The following is a 25,568-nucleotide window of genomic DNA, read 5'->3' as shown; positions in this document are numbered from 1 at the left end:
CCGCCCCAGCTGAGCCCCACGGACCCGCCCGCCCCTGTGCACGGCCCCGCGGATCCCGTCCCGGCGGCGGCCTCGGCCGTGCCCCGCGCCCCCCCTCCCGGTGCGGGCGGGCTCCCGCGCGGGTGCCCGCGGCTCGGGGCGGCGCGTGACCGGCTGCCGCTGCCGCCGCCGCCCGCTCCGCCGCAGAGCCCGGCCCGCCCGGACCGGCACCGGCACCGGCAGGTCAGCGCGGGGGGCTGCGGCTCCCGGGGCACCAGTACTGGGGCCGTCAGTGCTGCGGCGGGCGGCGGGAGGGGACTGGAGGCACCGCGGCCCGCGCACCGCGCACCGGGCACCGAGCGGCGGAGCCGGCTCGGCGCGCTGCGGGAGGGGTCGGCGGAATGCGGCAGCCGCACCGTCCCCGCTGTGGTCCCGCACCGGCCGCGGCCCGACTCCGCAGCCGCAGCGCAGCCCCGCCAGTAACCCGCACCGCGCCGCGGGGCCACCGCCGCAGCATCCTGGCGGCCCCGGCCCCGTTCCCGGCCCGGCACGTCTGAGCCGTGTGTGCGGCGGCAACGCGGGGCACCGGGCCGAGCATCCCCGCCGGGATACGGCCGGGATACGGCCGGGACGCGCCAAGGTGAACGGTGCGCGGCGGAGCGGGGCCGCCGGCGACGGGGACATCGGGCGAGGACACCGGGATGGAGAAATGGGGAGGGGACACGGAGAGGGACACCAGAATTGAGCACCGGGGAGGGGACATTAGGGATGAAGCTCTAGGAAAGGGACACCGTGGTTGTGGGGGGTCGGGACCACTAAGCACCAAGAATCATCCACACCCGAGACACCGGGATGGGGAACACAGGGGACACTGGGAAAGGGAAGACTGGGAATGGGGCCACTGGGGACGGGGACAGCTGGGAACAGAGCCCAGGGCTACCCGGGAAGGGGTAGCCAAGTCACTGTGTCTCTCCCTGGGCAGCGGGTGGCCAAGGGCACAGCAGCATCACGGCCAGTTGCACGAGTTACCTGGGCAGCTGCCGTGGATCCCGGCTCACCAGATCCCCATTCCCGCAGGGTCGACTCGGTACTCACCATGGCTGCAGCACAGCTCGTCACTTGGGGGATGCTGCTGGCCACCGGGGTCCCTGCCAAGGCCCAGGGGGTGCTGCCGGCAGGGCTGACCTTAGGTGGGGACCCCTTGCACAGCCCTGCCTGGGGACAGCAGTGGCCAGGCCCATCCCGTACCTGGGAGGCATCGGGGGAGCCGAGCGGTGCCGGGGCCCCAAGGAGTGAGCGCTGGGGGATCAAGCACCCCGTGCACTGGTCCCCGCCGCTGCAGGCGGGGGATGGCACCAGGGCACCCCTGGAGATTGAAGCCACTATGACAGGCGCTGATACCAAGGTCTGGAGGGATGGCAGCACAGTCCCGGCTGTGACAGAAGAGCTGCTTGTTGCCTGGCAAAGGCACGAGGCTGAAGGCCAGGAGAGCTCTCTGCTTCATGGCTCTGCACCGCGGACACCGGGCCCTGAAGTGCTCACGGACAGAGGGGCAGACTCTCCAGCGCCACCCTGGGCAGGGCAGGGCTTGTCCCCGTCCGGGCAGAGTGTCTCCAAGGCAGTCGGCACCACCAGACCTCGGCCAACCGTGTCCACCATTGCCCTGGACCCCACGCTGGCGGCGGGGATGAGGACAGCAGATGCCCGCACAGCGGGACACACAGCGGCAGAGGGACACACAGTGGCTTCGGGTCTCTCTCGGGATGTGCAACTCGCTTCATCCAGCAGCCAGTCGGTCCCCCTGGGCACAGCTCCTGTCTCCGATCCCACAGGCACGGGGCCAGTCGGGGATCCCCATGCCAGCTCTGGCTCTACGCAGCTGGTGGGCAGCTGGGGGGACACGGGAGGGTCCCCCAGCCCCTCCCCGGCTCTGCCCAGCTCTGCCCCACGACTGCGCCACACAGCCCCGTCCTGGGGGATGGCTGAGCCCTGGACTCGAGTGCTCCCGTCCCACCAGCGCAGCACCCGGAGGGCCCCACTCAGCCACGCCACCACCGGCCCTAGCGATGCAGTCCCCCGCACGGACCCTGGGACTACGGGGCAGAGGGGACCCCAGCCCGTCCCAGGGTCTGTCGTCAGCACCGGCCCTGTGCCGCCTCCTGCCTCCAGCACAGCCACCCCCGGTACCCCGAGCAGAGGTAGGAGCCAGCGCAGTGTGCGGGGATTCCTTGGCAGGCACCTCCCGCAGGTGTCAGCGCCCTGCTCTGCTCTCTCTCGCAGGGCTGCTGCCTGAGGAGGACGTCGGCTCCCCGCAGCAGGTCCGGGGCGCCGTGGGCCCTGTAAGCGTCCCAAATGTCACTAAGACGACCCCACAACCAACGGCACATCCCACCACGGGGACGCTCGGGACAAGGCACCCAGGTGATACAGGGCTGCGTCCAAGCGTTCTGCAGATGCTGTGGGAGCCCATCCCTGGGGCGTCGGGACAGGGGGAGGCGATGGCAGCTATCTTGGGCTGCCCAGCCGGGACACAGTGACACCTTCAATCAGGATTGCCACCTGACAACGGCTCTAATCTATTCCTTCCCGCAGGGATTAGTGCTAAATGCTCGGTGGGTGGGAGTTTCCCCAAGTGGGCGGGGGACGTGACCGGGGATGTGCCACCCGTTGCACTGCGCGTCCTGGCAGAGAACCCCGGGAGACACCGGGTGGGCATAGGCCAGGCAGCACAAGGCATCCCCCGCTCCAGTGCTGGAGTGCCGCAGCTGATGCAGTCCAGTGTGGGGTGCAGGTGTGGGCTGAGTGCCCCCAAGCCCCCCATTTCCCCCTGACCGTCCCCCTCCTTCCTACCTTCAGACACGCCAGGGACGCAGACCCCAGCCTCCAGCACTGCGACACCCTCGGCCACGGCGACGGGGCGACGGGCAGGGATGACGCCTCAGCCAGTCCCCCGAGATCCATCATCACCACAGCCACAGCCCAGTCGTGCCCCCTCAACGCCGGGGGCCAACGCGACCGGGCTGCGCTGGGCTGAGCTGCAGCATCAGCTGGGCTTCTCCTGGGAGGCCCATGTCTATGGACTGGCTGCCGTCTTCCTGCTGCTGGCGCTGGGCTGCCTGGCCGGGCTGGCGGGGACAGCCATCCTGCGGCCCCTACACCTTCCCCACGCTGTGGGGGCCCACGGGCTGCTGCTAGCCGCCTGCCTGCTGCGGGCCACCTTCCTGCTGCTGGATCCCTACGGGGCACGGGGCCGCCTGCCCGCTCCGACCCTGTTGCTGCTCAACACAGCCCCTTTCCCCCTGCTGCTCGCTGCCTTCGCCCTCCTGCTCCAGAGGCTGCAGCGCCTGGCCCAGTTTCAGCTGCTGCCATCCCGGCTGCGGGCGCTGCCGGCGCTGGGGGCTGTGGCTGCCCTGCAGGGCGCGGTGATGGGCGCCGCCGACCTGCTGCCGCCCCGGCTGGGGCTCACGGCCGCGCTGGGGCTGCAGGCGCTGGGCTGCGTGGCAGGGACGCTGCTGCTGCTGGCGGGGCTCTGGGGGTGCTGGCGGGTGCTGCGGGCGCCCTGCGAGGGGCCGGGGCCGGGGCCGCAGCCGGGGGCGCGGGCGCTTCTGGTGGCGGCGGTGGCGGGGCTGCCGGTTTGCGGGCTGCAGCTCTACAGCGCCGTGTGGCTGCGAGGGGTCCTGGGGCCCCACGGGCGCTTCTCCCGGCCCGGCTGGGCGGCACAGCTCTGGCTGCGGATCGGCGAGCTGGGCACGGCCGCGGCGCTGCTGGCGGCCGCCGCCGAGCCCGTGTGCTGCCGGTGCCGCCGCCGCAGCCCCGCCGGCCACTCCTGCTGGGCCAAGGCACTGCGCTACTTCTGCGCCGGCCGCAAAGCTGAAGCACCCGAATACCCCAACAACTGCTACGACTGGGCCGGCGGCAGCACCGGTGGCAGCGGCGTGGAGCGGACACCCGCCAACGACATCTCCAAGAACCTCATCCGCAACCCGGCGGAGCAGCTGCCCCTGCGGGCACTGAAGGACAGCAACGAGGTCTGGGCAGCTGGCACCGGGATGCCAGGGCTCAGCCCCAAGTGCCCCAACATGCTGGCCGCCCGCTCCTGCGCCGCCTTTGAGCAGGGCTCGTCTCCCTCCCTGGGAGAGCTGATCTTCCGCCCGCCATCCCCCATCGACCTGCGACGCAGCATCGACCAGGCGCTCTGCCGCCGCCACCTCCTGCACGACGGCCTCTTCGGCCGGCCCCGCCGCGGCTCCGGCTCCTCCCTGCACGGCTCCCCAGCCCCTGACACGACCCCCAGCCTGGGGCGCATGGTGCGCTGCAGCTCGCTCACGGAGCTGCCCGGCCCCCGACAGCCGCCCGGTACCGTCACTGTCACCGTCACCGCCTCAGCCAGCTCGCTGGAGAGCAGCTCGCTGAAGATCAGTTGGAACCCCTGGCGCCATGGGCTGTCCTCTCCCGACAGCCTGCCCCTGGACGAGGCGCCCAGCCGGGCCCCTCTCCTGGTGCCCGCTGGAGCACCCGGCTGGGAGCGCGACGGTCCCCGCGCCTTCCCAGCCCTTGGCAAGGCGGGGGACTCCCGCAGCCTCTCTAGCGACACCATCGAGCTCTGAGCCCGGGACAGGCAGAGACTGGGGGCGCAGGAGGACGATGAGCCCAGTGGCAGGGTACGGGGGTCTGATCCTGCGTCCCTGTAGAGCCGGGCAGGGGCAGTTCCATTTGTGCCAAATGAGAGAAATAAAGAGTTTATGCTGGGAGGAGACAGTCCTGTTGGCATGTGAAAGCGGTGGTGGGCAGCAGCAGCTGGGTGTGCAGAGCTTTATTTCCTGAGATATGGACACACGGACAGATGGGCACACCCCAACGGACAAACCACGGACAAATGTAATGGCCACACTCATGCATCCAGCAGGGCCCCCTCACTGGCAAGCACCCTGCCAGTGGCAAGGGGCCCCTGGCCCCCCAGCCTGGGAGGGGAGATGGGCTCTGCCCAGGGAAAGGGGGCAGCTCAGGACATGGGGGGGCCCAGCCCCCCACTCTCCCACAGGGAATGGCCTCATGGGAGGGGAGTCCTACATGGCCAGGAGCCCCAGCCTGGGGTTAGATAGCAGGTTCCCTCCCTCACCTGCCCTTCCACCCCCTCACCTGTCACAATGCCAGGCCTCTCCTCCAGAGCACAAGGAGCTGGGGGCAGCATGCTGTGCCCCCCACACGATGCTGCACTGCCTGGCATCACCCCTCCAGCCAGAGGGGGCTGTGTGGGAGCCCTCAGGATCAGGTACTCCTGGCTCATTCTGCAGGGACAGGGAAAACAAGACCCTATGCTAAGGGGTGGCTGGGGGATGCATGCAGGGCACAGCATCACGTGAAGGATGCGGCCTTGGCAGCCAGCCCTGCATGGGGGAGGCCTGCACCCCAAGCTGAGTCTGCCCTCAGCTTGCACCCAGCAGCTCCAGAGCTATCTGCCCTTCATGAAGCCATCGAGGACACGGTCACTGCGGTCAGAGAGCCAGTAGCCGGCCATGGCAGCCACGGCGCCGATGAAGATGGCGGTGAAGACCATGTCACCCTTGGCAGCCAGCGTGGCAAGGGCACAGATCATCACACCAAAGAACATCTGCTGCAGCACCACCACCTCGTCATCAGTCACGTCATCAAAGAAGCCCTTCTCTGGGGCATCTGTATGGACAACACTCGTAGGAGGGCACAGCTGACCAGTGAGAGGCCCCCACTATGTCCCACACCCCCTGCCCAATGCCCATGTCCCCCTGTACTGCATTAGGCCATACCAGGGGGCTTGTCCTCAACGCACTGCCCGTCTCGGCGGATGTGGCCTTGGGCACAGACACAGCGGTAGCTGCCCTCTGTGTTCTCACACACCTCCTGCACCCCTGTGCACACTGGCTCCTCGGCACTGGAACACTCATCCACGTCTGGGGAGGAGGCAGGGCTCAGGCAAGGGAAGAGGAAGCAGTATGGCCCCCCAGTCCATGGGAAGCACTCACCTAGGCACTTGGCTCCGTCCCGCCAGTAGCCCTTGTTGCATTTCTTGCAGCGAGCTGGCCCAGCACCCATGCAGCCGATGCAAGCCGTGGAGCAGTCTGCCTCAGGGAAAAGAGCCAGAATTGCTGCTAGAGCTCCTTTCCAGCCCAGCCAGGGTTGGCCCCAAGCAAGTAAGAGCCACCTGCATGAAAACCCCCCACCTCCTCCTGACCTCGGCACTCGTAGGAGCCTTCTGTGTTGACGCAGTACTGGTTGGCTCGGCAGTGCGCCATCTCTGTGCCACACTCATCTATGTCTGCAGGAGAGATGGGGACCGTCCTGCTGAGCCTCAGCTCCAGGGATGCAGCCCCCACGGCCCCAAGTTCATCTCTGGCCTTCACTCACCGATGCAGCGGTGCTCATGCAGCACCCAGCCCCTCTTGCAGCGAAGGCAGCTGGAGTCCTCAGGTCCCGTGCAGCGCCCGCATGCCTGGTAGCACTCTGTGGGCAGGGAGGGCAACGTGGACACGGGCAGGAGGAGCTGCCTGTACCCAGTGCCTGGGCAGCATCGGCAGAGCCTGCACCTACCAGCACACACAAGGTGGCTCTTGTTCCGTGAAGCCTCATAGTAGCCGTCTCCACACTCGGCACAGAAGGGGCCACCATAGCCCGGGCTGCAGACGCAGAGGCCGGTGCCGCGGCGTGTGCCGTCACCATCGCACTTCCCGTTGCCACTGCAGGGCTGCCGGGGCCCACCGGCACAGGCTGCACGGGAAGAAACCAGCCGGCTGGCAGCCAGGGTGGGGGGCAGCAGCCAGGGGGCCCCCCCAGCCCTGCCAGCACCCTGCTCATCCCACAGCTACTCACAACGACAGTCTGGGCCGTAGGTGCCGGGTGGGCAGCAAAGCATCAGCCTGTCCACACACAGCCACTGGAAAAAGTCAGGGTGCTGCTGCCGCCTGGGGAGGGGGACATACAGCACTCAGCCCCCTGGCATCACCCTGTGCCCCCTGCCATTCCCATGTCCCTGTCCCCAGACTCACTCATGGAACCACCACTGCTCCACGTGCTCCTCACTCCGCTCCAGCAGTTGGTGGCAGGTGAAGTCCGAGGGAGCACAAACACCCTCCAGCACCTCCAGCAGACGGGTCTCACTGCAGGGACACAAGCCAGTGTGGGATATGACTTCTGGAGAAGCTGGGCACCCCCAACCCCTTACTGGGGCCTTACCTTACTTGGGTCACTTACCTGTGCTGGTACTTGGACAGTTTCTCCTCCTCCCAGGCTGTGTTACCCCCACCAAAGCCCTCGTGCTCTGTCCGCTCCAGGCCCTGGATGCATGGGGGAGTGGCAGTGCAGGCATAGGACCATCCCAATAACCCCTCTATCCGTAGCATTCCACGAGACACATCACCTCCAGGGACCTGCCACCCTCTCCCCTCCCCAGAGCCCCGTCACTATGGCCCTGGGAATGCTGTAGGAGTGCCTACACTTCACCACTGTCCCCCCCCAAGCCACCCCTCTACTGGGCCCTGTCACCACTCTTACCCCCCGGGCCTGTGATACCTCTGGGTACCTCAGCCACATCACCCACCCAGGTCCCCCTTCGTCCCTGCTCACTGTCACCTCCAGGCCGTGTCCCCCTTGTCTGCCACCCGTGGGGCATCCCGTCACTGTCCCCTCGCCCCCAGCTTCCCCCCGCAGCAGCGGCTGTGTCACCCCACACCCCTCGGTGCCATTACCCCCCGTGTGCCCCCCCGCCCCGCACCCTGATGAAGCTGTCGGCGAGGCCGCGGCAGGCTCGGCATGGCTCGGCCCCGTCTCGGTGGGGGTCGGGATCGGCGTGAGCCACCATCAGGACCCCTCCGAGAAGGGCGGCCCCCAGAAGAGTCCTCCCCAGCCCGGTCCCCCTACGCCGGGGCGGCCGCGGCAGCAGCGGCAGCGGCCCCATCATTATCCATCCATCCGCCCGCCCCCCCCCCGCGCGCACCACGTGGGCCGCGCCGCTGACTCAGCGCCCGCCGCCCCCGCCAATGGGCGCGCGCCGCCGCCGCCCGCCCCCCGCTCCCAGCCAATCCGCGCCCCGCCAGGGCCACGCCTACCTGCGCCTTAAAGAGGCCGCGGGCAAAGACCGGGGCGGGGGTAGTGCGGGTGGGCTGCAGTCGGTGACCCCGGCCCCGGCCCCGGCCCGGTCACAGCCTGGCCTGGGCAGGATCCTCAAACATCCCCCCCACATCCCCAGCCAAACCACGGCAGTTCACCTTCCCCCTCCACTCAAACTGGTCCACTTCCCTCTCACTATCCAAATTTGCCCAGCTCCCCCTCATCTCACCCTAAACTGCTCCAACTTCTTCTCACACTTTCCCCCAAACTGTCGCAGTGCCAATCATTCCCCAGTGAGCTGATCCAGTTCCCCATCATCACCCCAAACTGGTCCAGTTCTCCTTCATACCCCTGAAATAACCCAGTTCCCCACCACCCTCCATCCAAAAAAATCCCCTTCCCCTTCATGCCCCAAACAGGCCAGTCCCCCTCTTGCCCCGTACCTCCCCATCATCCCTCTCCATGCCATCCGAGTCCACCCCATCACCCCTTCCCAACCCATCCCAGTCCCTGCTGGACTCAGAGGTGAACTCACACTCAGCAAAAGAACTGTCACCCCTTTATTCCCCTACCGCCCGCTGCAGAGCCTCGGCCAATGCCGCCACGTATGGCTCCAGCCACCGGCCCCTCTGCCGAGCTGGGCCCGCCAGTGCCTGCAGGAACCCCTCCATCTCCCTGGGCAGTGCAAAGGCAGGGGCTGCCCGCAGGGCTGGGGGCACTGCTGGCACCAAGGCCTCCAGCCAGGCCACCACATAGCGCCCATTGGCCGCCGCCAGCACTGGCATGGCACAGGACAGTGCTGCTGCAAACACCTCGCAGGGTGCCACAGAGGGGACATCCTCGGGGTCAGGGCTGTGCCAGGGCCCAAGGCTGCTTTCAGCAGCCCCGGACTCTGGCACAGCCCTGGCCCCAGTGTCCCACTGGTGTGCAGCAGCCACGGCTGCTGGGGAGAGAAGGAGGATGATGGTGTCACTGTCACGCAGTGCCCGGTGGTGCTGGGCGTGCAGCCAGGGCAGTGGCCCTAAAGCTGCCACCCCGCTGCCACCCCCCGGTGCTGCCACCACCGTCAGTCCCAGTGAGTGCAGAGCTGCCATCAAGGAACACGCCGCCCGCTCCGCCACCGGCTCTGCCGCGTGCACCAGCAGGGCCCGCCTGCCTTGCAGCGGACCTGAGGGGGGGATCATCAGTGCCTGCATCCCTCTAGGCACCCTGTACCCACCCTATGGTGTGAGGCATGCTAGGAAACACCCACCATGGAGGAGACCATCCCCTGCTTCTGTCACCCAAGCTTTGGAGCACCCCTTGTACCCAAGAACATCCACAATGAGAAGCAGCTGAGACCACCACTGACGTGAGTCCCCCAGTCCCCTTGCCAAAACCTTTACCTACCCAAAGGAGAGACATGGTGGGAGGCAGGTTGCAATCTGTCCCCTCCCAGCCCCCAGAGAGAAGGTTCTCACCCTCTTCTCTGCTTCCCTACACCCCTACCTACCCTGTCAGACAGGCAAATATTAATTAATCTGGGTGGGGGACCCCCTCACTCTGTCCTCTGACCCCTGTGGAACAGAGGACTCCCACCAAGGCCCCAGGCTCAAGCCACACTTACCCTTGGAGCCATAGCCAGTCCTCAAGAATTTCAGCCATCCTGCAGGGAGGAGATGGAGTGAGGGGACCCCAGGAGGGGTCCCAGCCCAGGCACAGCCCCCAGAAGTGCACCACTCACCTTTCATGTCTTCCTTCTTCATCAAAAGCAGCAGTAGGAGACTGGCAGCCCCCAGCAGCACCCCCATCCACACCAGTGCCCAGTGGGTACGCAGATCTACAGGGCAGGATCTGCATCCACCAAGGGCCCCTGGCACCCAACAAAGGTCTCCAGTGGCTCTACAGTGGGGTCCACTCCCTCAGCCCCCTATTATCCCTCCTCTCCCCCACCATGGCTGTCAACACTCACACTTGTGCAGGGGACAGGCCCAGAGCATGATCCCAGTGCTGTTCAAGGGGTGCCACAGCTGTGGGGGACACAGGGACGTGTCAGACATTGCCCAGTCCCTGCCCACTGCCCGCTGGCTGCTCACACTGACCTGCTGGCACTGTCCCCCTGCCACGTCCTGCTGCAAATCCTGCTCCAGCAGCCCAGGGTGCCCTGCTCCCTGCAACAACATAGCAGGTCAGACAGCAGTGCCACCACTGCCAGACACAGGGGTCCCTGTGCCACCAGTGCCACTGCTGCCAGGACGTGGGGATCCCTTCCTCTTTACCCTGCTGGTGAAGCTGGCAAGGGGTGTGCAGGCACCCCGCTCCAAGGCACACAGTGAGGCATTCCCGCCATGCTCCAGCAGCAGGAGGTCATCGGGACGGCCGGGCAGTGCTCCTGGGAATGTTCCAGGGGGCTGGGTAGGTGGCGAGGGGAGGCCAAGGAGGGCTCCCATTCAGCTGGACCCACAGGCTGCCCCTACCCTCCCACCCCAGCAGTACTCACGGTCCCGCAGGCACTGGGTCAGCCGGACCTGCCCACCACTCCACACCTGCCCCAGAGAGTGGATTATTAGTGCCTGGGGCTGATGTGGGGCAGCCTGTGGGACAGCTGTGGGGCAGAGTGGTGTCCTACCTGCACGCAGAGGTTCGGGTGTGGCCGCAGCCCTGCAAACTCCTGAGGTCCCTGTGAGTGGAAGTGATGCTCCGTGACCGTCGCCACCATCCTTCACAAAGCCCCCAGTGCCACACAGAGCCCCGCTGAGCCCCACTCACCTGCCCCCTGGCAGGCTGCTGCAGGCCAGGGAGGGGTTGGCAGGGCCCGGAGGGCACTGGCTGCCAGCAGGGCACCAGCTCAGCCGGGAGGTCACAGGGGGCTGTGAGGGAGCAGAGCAGCACCTGCCCCTCGATGTGCAGGACCAGCCGGCTCTGTGCCCACAGCCGCTCCCAGGCCTCAGCATCTGCAGCAGCACCAGGAGAGGGGTGTCACTCTGTGTGGTGCCCCCCTGTGTCCCAGCCCCCCAGAGCCCAGCCTCAGAGTGAAGGTACCATGAGAGAAGGGGCACAGGGTGGCCCGTAGTGGGTCTTGGATTTCTGGCCAGACCTGAGAGTGCGGAGAGAGACAAGAAAAGTAATCATGCTGTGACTGTGACTTGGCTGACCCCCTTGCGGTGCCAGAGGGAGATATATGGAGCTTGGAGCCCCTCTTTAGTGGCATCCTGCCACCCCCACGGTGCCTGGTCAGATGCCCACCTGCAGGCAGAGGCAGGGCAGCACCTCATCGGCAGGCAGGACATAGTTCATGGGACTGCTCTGCTACCAGCAACCAGATGTGGGTCACCCCGTGGCAAATCGCCACCAGCAGGGTCACCCAGGAAGATCTACTCCCAGGGGACCCTCTCCCAGCACACTGCCTATAATACAGACACGGCTTCTCGGGAACGGGGAGGAGGGCAGCGACCGGAGAACAGACGGGATGGGGGGTTGGGGAATGGGGTGCATACTCACCATGGTCACTGCACGCCCTGGCCCACTGGTGCCATGGCTATGGTTGTGGTACAGCCGGAGTGTGTAGCTGTGCCCTACTGCAGCCCCCTGCACCTGCACAACCACATCCTTCTCCCCCGGGGAGACCCGCAGCCTGGGCACTATATCAGAGGTAGCTCAGATCACCTGGCTCCTGGCACTGCCCACCCAGCACCAATGCACAAGGCACGGCACCCCCAGGGTCACTCTCACCCCGGTATCCACTGACCAGCTACCCCCAGGGGATGCAAACTGAGGTAGGGTGATGCCAGCACCTACCTTGGCACTGGGGGACAGCAGCCTGTGCTGCGGGCCACGAACAGTCTGTGGGGACAATGAATCAGTGGGCAGGAGGGCTGGGGCCACTGCAGGGGACCTGCCGGGGATTACCTGGCACCCACTGCTGCTGGCTCAGCCTCTGCCGGCCCCGGGAGTTCATGTACGCCGAGATGCGGAGCTCAGAGCCCAGCGGCGCCTCGAAGCACCGGAAGATCACCCAACCCTGGGCAGGAAAACCACCACCCCACTGCGGTGAGGCACCCTGGGGCACGGAAACGAGACCCCCCTGCCACAGAGTGCACTGATGCCAGCGCCCACATCCCCAGTGCCCAGGGACTGAGAGTGTTGGGACACCCAACGCCAGTGCCCCACATCTACATACCACGGTTCGGCCACGCAGCTTGGAGCTCAAGGGTGCCCAGACCTCCACGGCCACACACCGGGATGAGGCGTACGCGTGCCCGGAGAGGAGCAGCAGCCCAGTAACGTTGGGCTGGGATGAGGTGGCCTCCGTGGCTGTGAGTGACCCATCACCGCTATCCTGTGTCTCAGAGGTGCTGGTGTCAGGTGGCAAGGCCAGGCGCACGCGTGCCTCCAGGCAGGGCACACAGGCCGTGGGCTCGGTGCAGCGCAGGGCCGGCTCCAGCCGCAGACGAGCCAGGGCCAGCCCGTGCCTGGGCCCCGGGGGCACTGTCCCGCAGAGCACATCGGTGTCTGGGGGGACAGAGAGGCCAGCATGGGGGCGGAGTCCCCGTGCCCTGGTGGGGTGGCGGCCATGGTATGGTGCTGGCACTTACCCAAAAGGCGGCAGGTGAGGCCCTGGGGGAGGCAGGGGTGAGGCCCGTGCTGGTGCCAGGTGCCCGATGCCAGCGCGCTGGTGGCACCAACCCACCTGGGAGCAGGCGAGGCTGTCGCGGGGGTCCCCACGGCCACCCACCGACCCCAGCAGCAGCAGCAGCAGCAGGAGCTGCCCCAGTGCGTGCATGGTGGGGCCGGGGCCCTGGGCTGCCCCGGCCCCACGCTGGCCACTCCCCAGCAGCCCCTGTCCTGGCTCCACGGGCCCCACCGCCGCCGCCGGCTCCCGCTTCCTGCTCCGATCCCGGACACCCGGGCCCTTGCGTGGCGTCAGCAGCCGCCCTGGGGTGGGGCCTCCTGTTCCCGCACCGACCGCGGAGGGCTCCGTGCCCAGGCACCCTCGGGAGGGCTTGGGGCCCCACAGAGCTGGCTCCATGGCACAGGCACGGTGCCAGGCTGGCCCCAGGCAGCCGCCGCGGTGCTGTACACGGTGTGGCAGCCGTGCCGGGACAGGCTGTGCCCAGCCGGGTGCGTCCTCCTGCCCCTCCGTGCTGCAGAGGAGCACTGGACAGTCCCCAACCCTCCAGGGCACCAACAAATCCCCCCGGTACACCAGAGAGACAACAGGGCAGGGTGAAATGACACCTTTATTGCTTCCACCCCAGACCAAGTCCTGCCGACAATGTTGAGGCAAAGAGCAGGGCCGGGCTGTGCCCAGCACCTGTCCCTCTAGCCACCTGCACCTGGGCAGGGCAGGGAGCTGCTCATCTCGCAGATTCTTCCTGCATCACCCCAACCCCTCACTTGGCTGTGGCTCCAAAGAGGCTTCTACGGGCTCTCCTCTGAAGCAGGTCCCCGTATGGGAGTAAAGCTGCCCCTGCTTGGGACAGCATCTCGACTTCTGGCCATAGATGAGCAGCTGGATGCTCACTCTGGCCCCAACGGCACACTCCACGACTGAAGCCAGTCCTGCTTGGACCCCCTCAGCCCCTTCCTGGGGCACCCGTGGGTACCCCTCCTGCCGCCGCAGTGGGCACACGCTCACCTGAGCGCTGCCTTTTCCTGGCAGAACCCCTACCCTCACCAGCGGGCTGCGCCCAGCCCTGCACCTCATGCAGCCATGCCCAGCTCAGGCCCGGCCTGGGCACTCAGGTGCCAGAAGCCGCCTTGGGGGGCCGGGGTGGGGGACTGCCCTCCCCAGCCCCCACCTCCAGCAGCCGATGCAGGAGGCCCCCTGCCCTGCCCCGACGGCAGCGGCGGGGGGGAGGGGGGCTGCCCCGCAGGGCACCCAGCAGCCCGGGCAGCTGTCGGGGCAGGCGATAAGTGGGCAGGGGCCGAAGGGGTCGGGGGACATCGCGGGGGCTGCAGAGCCGGCTGAAGTACGCCAGGACCCAGCCACCGCCGCGGCCCGCCACCCCCAGCTCCCCATGCAGGCAGGCCATGGCTGCCCCAAAAATGTCATGGGCATCTCCGGGCGTCCCATCAGCCATCCCCACCTGCCACCGACGAAAGAGCCGGGCACTGCCGCGGCTCCAGAGGAGGAGGACAGTGCCGTGCTGGCGGCCCACGCGGCTCCGCTGGGCATAGAGCCAGGGAAGGGAGCCTGCCTGCCCCAAGCCACCCGCTTCCCACAGGTCCAGGCGCACGTCGCAGCCCAGCCCCGCGCGCAGCTGCTCGGCCAGGGCACACACCAGCCCCAGGTGCTCCTCTGAGTCTGGAGAGTACAGCAGCAGGACGGGGCGCCCACCAGGGACACCTGCAGGATGGAGGGTACAGCAGTGATGGCTCAGCTCCATGTCCTACTAGCATCCCCTGGGGACACCCTGGCATCCAACAGCATCTGCCATCCACCACTCTGGGACACCTGCAGCCCAAGAACTGGCACCCCAGCCCCTCTTGCAGCCCCCCCTAGGATGCTCCTCACCATCATCTGGCCTCCAGGCACCACGGCAGTTGAGGAGCAGCACAGTCACCACCAGTCCTAGTGCCAGCACCAGCCCCAGCAGCCCGAAATGCCTGCGGGAGACTGGGAGAAGGGCAATAAGGGGAGTGCCTTCCCATTTCCACCGCCCCCTGAGTCCCCTTCAGGACCCCCTCTCACCATCAGGACAGAGCAGCTGCTTCCGAGCAAAATGCACATCCGAGCGCCATACCTGGGGAAGGGGCCGGGTAAGAGGAGGACCATTGGGTCCCCCATAGCACAGATGACAGCACAAGGGTCACCTTACCAGCACACAGCTGCCCAGGACCTGCACTGGCAGCAGCAGCGTCAACTCCCCGGGAGCAGAGCCCTCTGGCTGCAAAGCATAAAGCAAGGTCAATGCGGGTCTGTCCCCACCATGTCCCCCCAGCCCTGCACCACTCACCTGTGTGACAGTGTAGAGTGGGGCCTCAGGTTCACACTGCCCACCCCGGCGCTGGCACAGGGCTGCACTGAAGGCCGCAGGGATGCGGGAGGTGAGGTGCAGGCGTAGCTGGAGTCCCCAGACACTCACTGAGACATTCCAGGCAGTCTCTGCGGCCATCAGAGAGAGAAGAGAGGTTGCAGGATGCCCAAAAATGGTGAGGGCAGGGTTGTGCTTAGCCTAGGGCCACCTCCTGTCCATAGAACTCACCTGGCTGGTGGGGACACTCCACATGGCTGCTATTCTTGTAGGAGAACTGAGGAGAGGTGGGATCAACAAAGGGCAGGGTGAGCTGCCCTCACCCACCACAGCCCCTCAGCCCCTTCCGAGATGGTGCCCACCCACCCACAGGGGCTTACTCGAAAGCAGAGCTGGGGGTGCACGTCCACCTTGTCCAGTATGTACATCTGGAACAAATGGTGAGTGTGTCAAGTTATCATCTCTGACTCACACAACCCACAGGCACCCCACTGCTCTATAGGGACCCTGAGATCCAGTGGATGCCCCAGCCAGTATCCCAGTCCCACATACTGTGACACCTCAAGATCAGGAGCCCTCACCTGCTCATCCTCACTGGCTGTGGAATTGGGGATGTCGTGACAGGGTGCAGCTTCATCTGCTGCCTCTCTCCAGCACAGGGTGGCCCGTGGGTGCAGGGGGCAGCTGGCATTCAGCACCATTGCCATCTGGTCCTTGCTGCTGGTGCTGTAGTCATGGAAGTGCACTGAGGACCACAGCTCGGGACCATCTGTGGGGCACCACATCAGAGGGGTGGGGTGATGCCAAAGGACACCCCTGGGACTCAGCGCCCCTCCCCACAGGCACCAGGCACTCACAGGCATCCGGCCGGTCATGGAAGGGGCAGTGTTTGCTCCGTGGGCTGTCGTGGTGGGAGTAGGAGGCCTGGGGCAGCAGAGCAGGATGGTCAGGGCAGGATATGCCTCCACCCCTCATGTGAGAGCAAGAAAGGGCTCTGGTAGCTGTAGGGGAGGGCAACCCACCTCAATGCACAGGCAGGGCACAAGGAACTCATACGGCAGTGAGATGTGGTGGCCTCCTGGCACCAGCACCTACAATATGAAGGGAGCATCAGATGGTGAGGATTGTGTCTCTTAGTCTGGGATGGGGGTGCCAGGGGGCAGAGGTGTTACCTGCTGGTGGAAGGGCCGGGGCAGCTCCTCACACTCCAGGGCCAGCTGGTGGCACAGCCGCACCATGAGGGCAGGACCCGCGGGCACCCACACCTCAATGGCCCGCGCCTCAGGGACCCAAGCATGGGTGAAGACAGGCCCTGCAGAGCAGGCAGGGTGTCAGCTGGTACCGGCGTCGCCCCAGGACACCTCCCAACCCTTTCAGTCTCACCAGGTGGCTCAGCGGTGACCATATGGCTGCAGCTTAGGGTCAAGCCCCGATCTGGGATGGTGCGAAGGGAGACACGGACTTGCCCCCCGCTCTCTGCCGGGAAGCAGTCGAACTGCACCTGCCACTGCGGGGAGCAGGGGGTCACCGGGGGTACTCCGGGCCTTGATGCCCCCCAGTTCCACCGCCCACCGCAGACTCACCGTGGAGCTGCCCAACACCCGGCGTCGTTGCCAGACCTGCAGCCAGCCGGCTCGGTTGGAGCTCAGCTCCAGGAAGGTGAGCTGCAGTCCCCGGACACCGCCGAGCTCTGCGAGAAACAGGCGTGGGGCACTGACACGGGTGGGGGTCAGGGTGTGTGTCCCCTGCCGCGGGGATGCCCGGCCCCGCCAGTCCCGCCCGTACCTGCGGTGGGGAGGGCCAGGCGCACCCGCAGGCAGGGCTGGCAGGGCTGCGCGGGCAGGCACAGCCGGGCATGGCTCAGCGACAGCGCGGGCGGCTCCAGCGGCGGCCCGGGGCGGGAAGGGCGGCGGCAGCGGGGGCGGCTCAGCGTCCTGTCAGCTGCAAGGGAAGAGCAGACGGAGGGCTGCCGTGCGCGGGGGTCCCGCAGGCAGCAGGAGCCCCGAGGACTGGGAGCGCTTGGAAGGGGGAGAGCTCCGGGGAGGTGTATTCAGAAGGGAAGTGCCCCGGGGATTGTGTCCCGGCAAACCGGGAGCCTCGGTGATTCTGAGTCCTCGGAAGCGGGAATCCCTGAGTATCGGGAGTCCTCGGAAACAAGGAGAGCCCCGGGGTTCCGGAGTCTTTGGAAGAGGGGAGCCCCACGGACCAGAAGTTTCGGGGATCGGGAGTCCTCGGAAGTGGGGTGCCCCGGAAACCGGGAGCGCCGCCTCCACCCATCCTCCAGGACCCAGTAGCCGCGGGCAGGAGAAGCCCCACGATCCCCCCGCACCCTGGAGCCGGTATTGGCTGGCGGGAGCAGCCCCGCGCTGACAGCCCTGCCCCGCCGCTACTCACCGGTGGCCCGGCAATCCTGCAAGCAAAGAGACGGCGGTGAGCGCGGCACCGCCCGCCCCCCACCTTCCCCCGCCACCTCCCTTTCCCGGTGCTCACGAAGTTGGAGGAGACCCGGAGGCGGGTCACGGCGGCCCCGGTCCCGGGCGGTAGCGGTGGTAGCAGCAGCAGCAGCAGCGCGGCGGCAGCGGCGAGCAGCACCGGGCGCCCCATGGCCGAGCGCCGCCGCTCCCCGCCCCGCCCTGGGCCGGCCCCGCCGCATTCCTCCACCGGCACGTGCGGCCCCGCCGGCCTCCCCACACCCCCCCGCTGCCAGGCGGCGCTTCCTGCGGCGCAGACACGCGTGGGAGCGCGGACGGTGCTTTATTTCCATAGAGCAACGCGCGGAGAATGGGGCACGCACCCCAGGGACCCTGCACGACCCCAGCCCTCGAGGGTCTCCCCCCTTTCACGCGTGCCCGGGGCCGTGGTGTGGCTCAGACACCCACCCCGTGGTTCCGAGGATTCCCCCACCCACCGGAGCTGCGCCAGCGCTGCCCCACAGGACTGAACTGCAGAGCTTCAGCACTTCACGGAGCCCACCTATCCCCACTCATTTCTTCTTCTTCTCCTGCGTGCTAGTGAACCAGGAGTCCAGCAGCTTCTTGCTGTAGTAGAGTTGCCAGCCATGTACCTGCGCGGCCACCACCACCACCAGGTACATGACAGAGACGGCCGAGAAGCCGAAGATGAAGCGGTAAGCCTTGCCGTGGCGGTACAGCTGCTGTGCCATGGGGAACATCTCCATGGCCCCGTAGATGAGGGGAGCCATGGAGAAGAGGCCGGTGCTGATCATGGAGAGTACCAGGTAGCTGATGTTGTTGCGGGGGAAGGACAGGAGGCCCAGGAGGGAGGGCAGGATGCTGAGCAGGTACGGATACTCCCACTGGTAGGGCATGGCCACCTGGTCGTGGGGCAGCAGCTTGAGGTGCCCCACGACCATTTGGGCCAGGAGCAGCAGCCAGATGACCACATGCGCGTAGATCAGCTTCTTGATCTCCGACTTGAGGGTCACGCTGGGGAGAGAGTGTTGGGGCCATCAAGGCCTGCTGGGATCGCGTGTCCCCCCGGAACCCCGGGAAAGGGGACACCTACCTCATCTGGTAGTGCGAGGCCACGCGCTCCCGGTGCTGGAAGTCGCTGCCATCGGTGCCGGCGGCGCGGGGACCCCCGCGGGAGGCCATGGCGCTGTCCTGGGGAGACACAGCGTCAGACAGGGCCGCGCTCCCCGCCCGCCTCCCCAGCGCGGCCCCGGCACAAGCCCCCCCGCGCCTCCCTCCCACAGCGACAGCCCCGGGGCTCCCTCCCCGCGACCGCCCTTCCCTCCGGGACATCCCCGGGGTGCTCCCGCGGCAGGTGACACCCCCGGCCCGCCGCTCCCGCCGTGCCGCACCTGCGGGCGGGACCCTCAGCCCGCGCTTCCGCCGCTCTATGGCCGCGGCCGCCGGCTCCGGATGCCGCGGGCAGCGCTCTGCGCAGGCGCGGCGGGGCCGTCATGGCGGGGACCGGGAGCGCGGCCGCCGCCGCCATGGCGGGGACCGGGAGCGCCGTCGCCGCCGCGCGCGGACTGGCGCGCCTGAGATCGGGAGCGCGCACCGCCGGGTCAGCGGGACGCGGAGGCGCGCACGGAAAGGGGAGGGATGTGGCCATGGGGTGCGCTTGTGTGTGGAGTGCGTGTGTGCGTACTTGGGCTGCGCGCCCAGGGGCGTGCTGGCACCTGGAGGTGCACACGCGTGGGGACAGAGGGGCTATGAAGTTGGGGTAATGGGGGTGTTGTGGCACTGGGGACATACCTGTGGGGTTGCAGATGTGTGAGCACATAGGGGCTGCGGAGGCGCTTGGAGAGGAGGGCGGGCAGTGGTGGGTGAGATTTATGGACGCGCAGAGTGGGGTGCAGGGGAGGTGACTGAGGGAAGCCCCACCTGTGTCCCCCTGCCCACTCCATCCCCTGCAGGTGGAGAAGGCTGCTGGGCCCCAAGGAGACACTGAAGATGTTGGAGGGGTCCGTGGTGCACCGGGAAGGTACCTGCGACAGGGGAGAATGGGGTCAGGGGAGACAAAGGAGTGAGGGACGTCCTGACCAGACTTGCCCTCACTAGGAGCTCTGCTGGCACTGAACAAGCCCCCGGGCCTCCCCATTCTGGGTGAGTACGGGACAGCAGGGGGGAGCTGCAGGGGTGGGGGCTCGGTGGGTGCTGACCTGCCAGCATCTCCCCAGGGCGCCCTGGGGACCTGAGCCTGGATCTGCTGCTGCCGGCACTGAGACGGCGCCTGGGCCTCGCTGCTGAGCTCCACGTGGTGAAGGCTCCTGCCCGGTATGGTGGGAGGTTCCAGGCTGGAGTTCCTGGGGTGGAGCTGGGGCTGCCTTTCCCCCTCCAGATCTGAAGAAGCCATGTCCCACAGGGAGTATTCTGGCCTTGTCCTCCTGTCCAGCTGCTACCACACCACTAAGAAGCTCCAACAGTTCTTCACCAATGCTCGCTGGAGAGGCCAGTACCCTGCAACATATCGGTGAGTGCTTGAGACCTTGCCATGCTGGCATAGGGGTCCTGTCCCCTCCTCACCACCTTACCCTGCAGTGCCATCACCGTGGGAGTCCCAGAAGAGATGGAGGGTGAGATCTGCACTGGGCTGCGCTGGCAGCAGCAGGAGGACAGAGCCATGGTAAGGGGGTGCTGGCAGGCTGGGGACATGGGGGATACCCCAGGGAGTGCTGAGGGCTGTGCTCTGCAGGTGGTGCCAGTGCCAGCCCCAGGACGCCGCAGCCTGGCCAGGAAGGATGTGAAGAGCACCCTGACGCGCTACCGGGTGCTGAGCGCCGTGGGGGGCTGTGCCCTCCTCCAGCTCCAGCCCAGGACAGGTGAGTGGCCCCCCAACACCTCTACCATCCCAGCTACGCTTCCTGAGCCCTGCAATCTCACCTTCTCACTGTTCCTCCCCAGCCTTTCCAGAGCAGCTCCAGGTGCACCTGACACTGCTGCTGTGCCCAGCCCTGGGTGACCACAAGCACTCTTCCCAGGTGGGCAGGGTGCTGGGAGTGCCCTTCTTTCTGAGCCCCGAGACCGCCCCAAGCCACATGCAGGTACCACACTGGGTCACGATGGATGCTGGGTGGGGCATTCAGCACAGCCCTTCATCCCAGTGAGATGCCCACTCACATTGCAGGTATTGGACGAGGAGTTGCTGACCCGGCTGGGGCTTTCTCCACAGCAGCTCCAACACCTCCCACTCCACATCCACCTGCAGGAGTTAGTGCTGCCCGAGGGCCGCCTCTGTGCCCCACCACCACCCTACTTTCTTCACACTCTGCGCTGTCTGGGGCTGCCTGAGCACTAGGAGCCCAAGTGCTGCAGGGGGACACCCTATGCCATCCCATTAAAATCCCCCCTGCTGCCTGCACTCAGTTCTTTTCTTAGCATGCAGAAGATGCATTTCTCCTGGCTGTCCCTCTGACATTGCTGGTGGCACCAGCCTTGGTTCTGTGCTAGAACACAGCAGTGTCTTTGCCCACTGCTGCATCATCTGGCAGGGGTGACTACAGGCAGGAGCAGAGGCAGCTTTTCCTGTCTGCTCTCTGCCTTGGTAGCCCCAGTTCCCACCCACAGTCCCATCCCAGGGGCAGTCCTAGCCCTCCCTACAACTCACACACAGGTCTGAGACAGACTCCTTATCACAGAATTATTTAAAAATGCTTGTTAGGGAGGAGGTGGGTACCACAATACAGCAGTGGGAGCTCTTTGGGATAAGAGGTAGCCTAGTACTGCAGTGTTGGCCCAGCAAAGACAGGCAGGGTGCTGTCCACTCCTGGAACACTCTCAGCATCCTAAGTCTTCTGCATCCCATTGAGAGCTGCCATGTGCTGCTGCTCCAGGAACAGGGTCTTGGCACTCTACGCAGACAGAGGTTGTCGCAGGGGCTTGGCAGGAGGGAAGGAGCGTGCATAACTCTGGGATAGCCAGGGGTTGCTGGGAGTTCCCCGGGGTGGTGGCACAGGCACCCAATCCAGGGGATAGCCATTGATCCGGGGCTGCCCAGGTGAGAGACTGAGCCCTGGCAGCTCCAGGCTCCCAGCAGAGGAGGCCCAAGGCTGTGGTGGTGCTGGTGAGTCAGAGCTGGGAGAAGAGCAGTTGCTCCGTTGCTCCAGAAGAGGCAACTTCCCTGTTGGTGCTCTGGGCTGGGTCACCTGGGTGGTTCTGCTCCATGGGGCCACAGATGATTTGGAGGCACTGGGCACAGTGATGCTGAGAAGTCGAGGCCGTGCTCTCTGGGGCCCCTGGGTGGTTTTGCTCCATGGGGCCACAGATGATTTGGAGGCACTGGGCACAGTAATGGTGAGAGGTTGAGGCCGTGCTCTCTGGGGCACTTGGGTGGTTCTGCCCCCTGGTTCTGCTCCCTGCAGGAGCTTGGGGCCACAAGGCACAGTGGTGAGATATTGATGCCATGCTTGCTTGGGTACATGGGTGGCTCTGGCCTCTGGGGACACAGAGTGGTGGACAGCCTTGGCTACTGTGGTTGGGGGCTCATCCTGGGCTTGCTGCTCTGCTGGTTGGAGGTTCTTCAGGGAACAGCCTTTGACCATCAGCTTCACACGCTCTGACAGAGGCTTGGGCACACGTGCCTGTGGGGAGACAGCAGGGAGTGAGGGCTCAGGGTGCCTGGGGGGTGTGTGCCCCCCATTGCCCAGCCTACCTCCTTGTAGATGAGTTCAAACGCTCCAATGGAGCAGGTGGGGTTTTCCTTGCGGTCGAGCACGAGGCGCAGCGTGTCCCGCTGGACGTTGGCACAGAGCTGGCGTGTCACTGCTGAGGAGGGACTCATGGTGGGGCAGGAGTTGATCTCCAGCAGCCAGGGCTGGAGGTCCTCCCCAACAAGAAAGTCAGCCCCGTAGAGCTCGAAGCTGCCCTTGCGGAAGCCCACCCGATCCTGGGCACTGCGCAGAGCGTTCAGGATCGCCGCCTTCATGCCAGGCACCAGCACCTGGTGCCAAGCATCTGCTTGCCCCATCTGTGCCAGGTATTCCTGGAACTGCTTGTTGGACCAGATCTTGTCGGGGGGCACACGGGGGTCCTGGTCTGGTGACATCTGGTACCACTTCTGGACGGAGACGTTGCAGAGGTGCCTGGCACTGGGGCAGGGAGAGTGGGGCTGGGTCAGGGGCTGCCAGGGTGCTGGGGTGTGGGGAGCTAGGGTGGGGGCACTCACCGCTCCAGGTGACGCAGGGAGAAGGGCCAGGAGCAGAATCGCAGGTAGCAGTCTTGGTAGAACCAGACGGTCAGTGGCTTCCAGTCAGTCACAACAAACCATTGCCGGATGTCGAATTTGGTGCCAAAAATAGTCAGCAGTCGCTCCACATATTTCTGCACCACCCACCTGCCCACATGCACCGAGGGTGCTGTGCAGGTCCATGCCAGCTGCAGCACCTCCTCCAGCCGCGTTGTGCATACGATGCCTGGGGAACACAGCAATAGTGGGACCCCTCCTAAAAAGGGAGCTTCTGTGTGCTCTCCACTTCCCCCGGCCTTACCCCTGCCTTGGGATTCAGCACCAGGCTTGAGGATCCAGACGTTGAGCTTGCCCTCCATGTCAAGCTGGGGCAGCTGCTCTGCCAGGCGCTGCAGCAGGTTCTGGCACTGCTTCCGCTGCTGCCTGGTCAGCACCAGCTCTGCCCCCTCACTGTGGGGCGAAGGGGGCCTCAGCATCAGCCCTGTCTGGTGCCTCCCGTCCCCCCATCCCACTCAGCACTCACTGTGCCACACGGTAGTATTCCTGCAGGAAGTGGTCCCAGTCAATGCATGTCCTGCAGGGGGACGGGGTGTTCCTGTCAATGTCCTGGTGCTGCAGAACACTCAGGTGCTGCTTACAGACCTCCAGGGCTTCCTCCACCAACTCAGGGTACAGGGGGCAGCCTTGCCGTGCTGTGGAATGCTTGGGGTCAGTACCTCCCTGTGGGATGGGTGGCTTTGGGTGCACGGGGATGGGGTGGGGAGCAGAGCACCAATAAGGTGGGATAGTAGGAGGGAATGGAGGATCTCAGGCCACAGCTGTGAGCAGAGGCTGTGCCTTCAAGCTCATCCATCAGTTGTTCCTAATTGTACTTTCAGCCGTACCCCCAGGCCCAGCTCCATGTACTCACCTGCCCCCTTGGCAGAATTTGGGACCTGCTCAGTCCTCACTGGCACGTTCCCAGCCTCCTCCAGGGCCAGTTTGAGCAGGCTGCGCGCTGCTGTCAGGCGGAAATCATCTGCAAGAGGGAGGCATCATCCCCAACCAGTCCTGCACAGGACATTGGAGCAGTGGGAACACAGGGAGGGACAGAAGAGCAACAGACTTCAGCTCACCAATGAAAGCTTCTCTCTCATCCATGTTCCCCAGCCGGTAGCACCGGGGGAAGAAGCTGCTGGGGTCAGCTTGCTCAATCCACGGCAGGTTTTGTAGGCTGAGGCACAGCCCCTCCTGTTTAGAGGAGGTTGTTAGTCCCTACTGGACCCCATGCCCCTCCCCAAGGGCTCAAGCCTCCCACCTTGGTGGTGAACGCATCCACCCGGGAGTAGTGGTTCACCACATTGTCCTGCTGCAGAAGCTGGCGGTCAGTGGCTTCAAGGAAGTTGGTCCAGATGAAGTTGGGCAACCGATCCCGCACCAGGTAGGACTGTCAGAGGGAGGAAACCAGGGTGGGACACGGAGCCCCCATCCCACCCTCATCCCCTGTGCAAGGCTGAGCCCACACCTGAGGGTCCCAGGGGAAGGGTGCTGGGGGCAGTGGCAGAGCTCAGCCCCAGCCCTCTCTGCTAACCATGAGGTCATGGATGCCATTGGGGTCATCATCACGCTGCTCTTCCTCTTTCTCTTCCTCCTCCTCATCAGGTAGCCATGGGTAATGCTGGGGGTCTGTGGTCCCCAGAAAAGGCTGTGCCCCACCACGTGGGTTCAGCAGTGCCTCCCCCTGCCCACCACCACCTGGCCCTGTCTCCAGCCGCTGCTTGTTTTGTTCACCCTGCTGCTGCTCCAGCTGTCTGCCCGTGCCAGGGACCTTCCTCTCCACCCAGCCCCGGGCTCGCAGCAGGCGACGGATGATGGGGTAGGGACCCTGTATCGTGAAGATCTTCTTCTCCTGTGCAGAGACCAGTGGGCTCAGCCTGCCCAAGTCCTGGTTCTTCTGGCTCAGCTCTCCTGAGCCAGAAATGCAAGCAGGTGGCATTTGAGGGGTGTGAAATCAGGTCCCTCACCTTAATGGCCCTCTCCACAAGCAGCTTGGCCTTCCTGAGCTGCTCAAGTTTAAGTGAACGCTGGAAGCCAACCTGCTGGCTGGTGGTGATGACTGCTGAGTGCCCTGTGAGGACAGCCCTGTCTGAGCCCGCTGTCCTCGTGTCCACAGGGCAGGCATGGAGAGGTAGAAAGCACTGACCTGCCTGCCTCTGCCTGACCAAGCTTTGTGGCCCTGGAAGGGCAGTTTCTGGCCTGCTGAGCCTCAGGCCAGTGTCCCAGCTGCACCGCACAGTCCCAGGATGCCCCACTGTGCCCTTGGCCCAAGCCAGCTGGTCCATGGGGCAGCTGGAGTGTACCCTGCTCAAGCGGCCCTGCCTGGGCAGCTGTGTGCCTGCAGTGCTGCTTTCTATGTCACATTGTCCCATGGTTGTCTGAGGATGGAAGGAGCTCTGGGTGGCTCTTCCTCCTCTGTGCCACATGGGTTGTCTTATTCCCCTGTCCTGATGGGGACAGAAGTCGAGTTGAGCACAGGACATGGCCTCTAAACCCCATTACCACCGATGTTAAAATGCAGCATGTGGCTCCCTGAACCCCAGCATTGCTGTGATGTCACAGCTGCAGTTCCAACCACCACAATGGCTCCACTGCACCAAAGAGGGGAACTCAAACAGCCCCCTATGCCCACAACCAGCCATCCCCCACTCAAACCTTGCACCTTGCCCCACACCCCAAGCCCCTTGCTGCCCCCAGGCCGACTTCAAGTCCTTTCATACTATCCTGACACCCCCTATGGCTCCCCCACATAGGAGTCCCACTGTTTGCTGTTGCTGCATTGTGCCACTCCAGTTCCATGTCCTGCTCCCATCCATGATCTGCCCCCCAGAGCCACAACACCCTCCCTGCCCCCATCCCCCGGGG

The 25,568-nt window shown here is 65.6% G+C and overlaps 7 protein-coding genes across 11 annotated transcripts; 2 read left to right on the top strand and 5 right to left on the bottom strand.

Moving 5' to 3' along the window:
• The first annotated feature begins 133 nt into the window (after window positions 1-133).
• PRRT3 (proline rich transmembrane protein 3) lies at window positions 134-4,638 on the top strand. 2 transcript variants are annotated; one of them, XM_079317080.1, is made up of 4 exons: window positions 134-222; window positions 1,057-2,177; window positions 2,260-2,400; window positions 2,836-4,638. In XM_079317080.1, the coding sequence occupies exons 2-4, from the start codon at window positions 1,076-1,078 to the stop codon at window positions 4,584-4,586; spliced, it is 2,994 nt and encodes a 997-aa protein (XP_079173206.1). In that variant the 5' UTR covers window positions 134-222; window positions 1,057-1,075; the 3' UTR covers window positions 4,587-4,638. The 2 variants fall into 2 exon arrangements, with proteins under 2 accessions (XP_079173206.1, XP_079173205.1); XM_079317079.1 differs by lacking the exon at window positions 134-222 and having other exon boundaries at window positions 238-2,177.
• Window positions 4,639-4,777: 139 nt separating this feature from the next.
• Window positions 4,778-7,942, bottom strand: CRELD1 (cysteine rich with EGF like domains 1). Its single transcript, XM_079317138.1, has 10 exons — window positions 7,724-7,942; window positions 7,204-7,286; window positions 6,999-7,109; window positions 6,823-6,914; window positions 6,544-6,720; window positions 6,361-6,456; window positions 6,188-6,271; window positions 5,979-6,074; window positions 5,763-5,906; window positions 4,778-5,652 (listed from the first exon to the last, which is right to left on the bottom strand). Exons 1-10 carry the CDS (start codon window positions 7,907-7,909, stop codon window positions 5,432-5,434), a joined length of 1,290 nt encoding a protein of 429 aa, XP_079173264.1. The 5' UTR covers window positions 7,910-7,942; the 3' UTR covers window positions 4,778-5,431.
• Window positions 7,943-8,595: 653 nt separating this feature from the next.
• Window positions 8,596-13,179, bottom strand: IL17RC (interleukin 17 receptor C). 2 transcript variants are annotated; one of them, XM_079317083.1, is made up of 17 exons: window positions 12,728-13,179; window positions 12,633-12,654; window positions 12,218-12,549; window positions 11,947-12,058; window positions 11,836-11,880; window positions 11,539-11,678; window positions 11,284-11,346; window positions 11,080-11,134; window positions 10,807-10,991; window positions 10,667-10,717; window positions 10,538-10,583; window positions 10,317-10,429; window positions 10,140-10,208; window positions 10,010-10,067; window positions 9,782-9,877; window positions 9,665-9,703; window positions 8,596-9,226 (listed from the first exon to the last, which is right to left on the bottom strand). In XM_079317083.1, the coding sequence occupies exons 1-17, from the start codon at window positions 13,064-13,066 to the stop codon at window positions 8,619-8,621; spliced, it is 2,373 nt and encodes a 790-aa protein (XP_079173209.1). In that variant the 5' UTR covers window positions 13,067-13,179; the 3' UTR covers window positions 8,596-8,618. The 2 variants fall into 2 exon arrangements, with proteins under 2 accessions (XP_079173209.1, XP_079173210.1); XM_079317084.1 differs by having other exon boundaries at window positions 11,284-11,343; window positions 12,728-13,132.
• A 76-nt stretch (window positions 13,180-13,255) lies between these two features.
• Window positions 13,256-17,778, bottom strand: IL17RE (interleukin 17 receptor E; the record flags this gene model as incomplete). 2 transcript variants are annotated; one of them, XM_079317092.1, is made up of 16 exons in its annotated part: window positions 13,256-14,386; window positions 14,555-14,656; window positions 14,732-14,783; window positions 14,859-14,927; window positions 14,997-15,145; window positions 15,246-15,291; window positions 15,395-15,442; window positions 15,596-15,783; window positions 15,872-15,938; window positions 16,037-16,105; window positions 16,187-16,326; window positions 16,398-16,521; window positions 16,598-16,704; window positions 16,800-16,955; window positions 17,409-17,424; window positions 17,505-17,641. In XM_079317092.1, the coding sequence occupies 16 exons, from the start codon at window positions 17,616-17,618 to the stop codon at window positions 13,779-13,781; spliced, it is 2,055 nt and encodes a 684-aa protein (XP_079173218.1). In that variant the 3' UTR covers window positions 13,256-13,778. The 2 variants fall into 2 exon arrangements, with proteins under 2 accessions (XP_079173218.1, XP_079173217.1); XM_079317091.1 differs by lacking the exon at window positions 17,409-17,424 and having other exon boundaries at window positions 17,505-17,778.
• Window positions 17,757-18,967, bottom strand: JAGN1 (jagunal homolog 1). 2 transcript variants are annotated; one of them, XM_079317156.1, is made up of 3 exons: window positions 18,838-18,967; window positions 18,540-18,637; window positions 17,757-18,460 (listed from the first exon to the last, which is right to left on the bottom strand). In XM_079317156.1, the coding sequence occupies exons 2-3, from the start codon at window positions 18,626-18,628 to the stop codon at window positions 17,998-18,000; spliced, it is 552 nt and encodes a 183-aa protein (XP_079173282.1). In that variant the 5' UTR covers window positions 18,629-18,637; window positions 18,838-18,967; the 3' UTR covers window positions 17,757-17,997. The 2 variants fall into 2 exon arrangements, with proteins under 2 accessions (XP_079173282.1, XP_079173281.1); XM_079317155.1 differs by lacking the exon at window positions 18,838-18,967 and having other exon boundaries at window positions 17,846-18,460; window positions 18,540-18,831.
• Window positions 18,956-20,859, top strand: RPUSD3 (RNA pseudouridine synthase D3). The gene is made up of 10 exons (XM_079317152.1): window positions 18,956-18,959; window positions 18,990-19,046; window positions 19,399-19,466; window positions 19,544-19,588; window positions 19,663-19,759; window positions 19,848-19,955; window positions 20,024-20,108; window positions 20,178-20,304; window positions 20,387-20,526; window positions 20,610-20,859. Exons 3-10 carry the CDS (start codon window positions 19,436-19,438, stop codon window positions 20,778-20,780), a joined length of 804 nt encoding a protein of 267 aa, XP_079173278.1. The 5' UTR covers window positions 18,956-18,959; window positions 18,990-19,046; window positions 19,399-19,435; the 3' UTR covers window positions 20,781-20,859.
• A 1,022-nt stretch (window positions 20,860-21,881) lies between these two features.
• Window positions 21,882-25,368, bottom strand: LOC306807459 (tubulin monoglycylase TTLL3-like). The gene is given in 12 exon segments (XM_079317090.1): window positions 21,882-22,086; window positions 22,088-22,124; window positions 22,127-22,569; window positions 22,647-22,893; window positions 22,969-23,117; window positions 23,191-23,359; window positions 23,578-23,685; window positions 23,783-23,897; window positions 23,965-24,093; window positions 24,238-24,555; window positions 24,671-24,774; window positions 24,850-25,368. Coding segments are annotated over 12 exon segments (2,214 nt in total). The 5' UTR covers window positions 25,187-25,368; the 3' UTR covers window positions 21,882-22,028.
• Window positions 25,369-25,568: the final 200 nt, after the last annotated feature.

The sequence above is a fragment of the Erithacus rubecula genome (assembly GCF_903797595.1).
Source record: "Erithacus rubecula genome assembly, chromosome: 13".
NCBI lineage: Eukaryota > Metazoa > Chordata > Aves > Passeriformes > Muscicapidae > Erithacus > Erithacus rubecula.
This window is presented reverse-complemented; position numbering and strand designations above follow the sequence as displayed.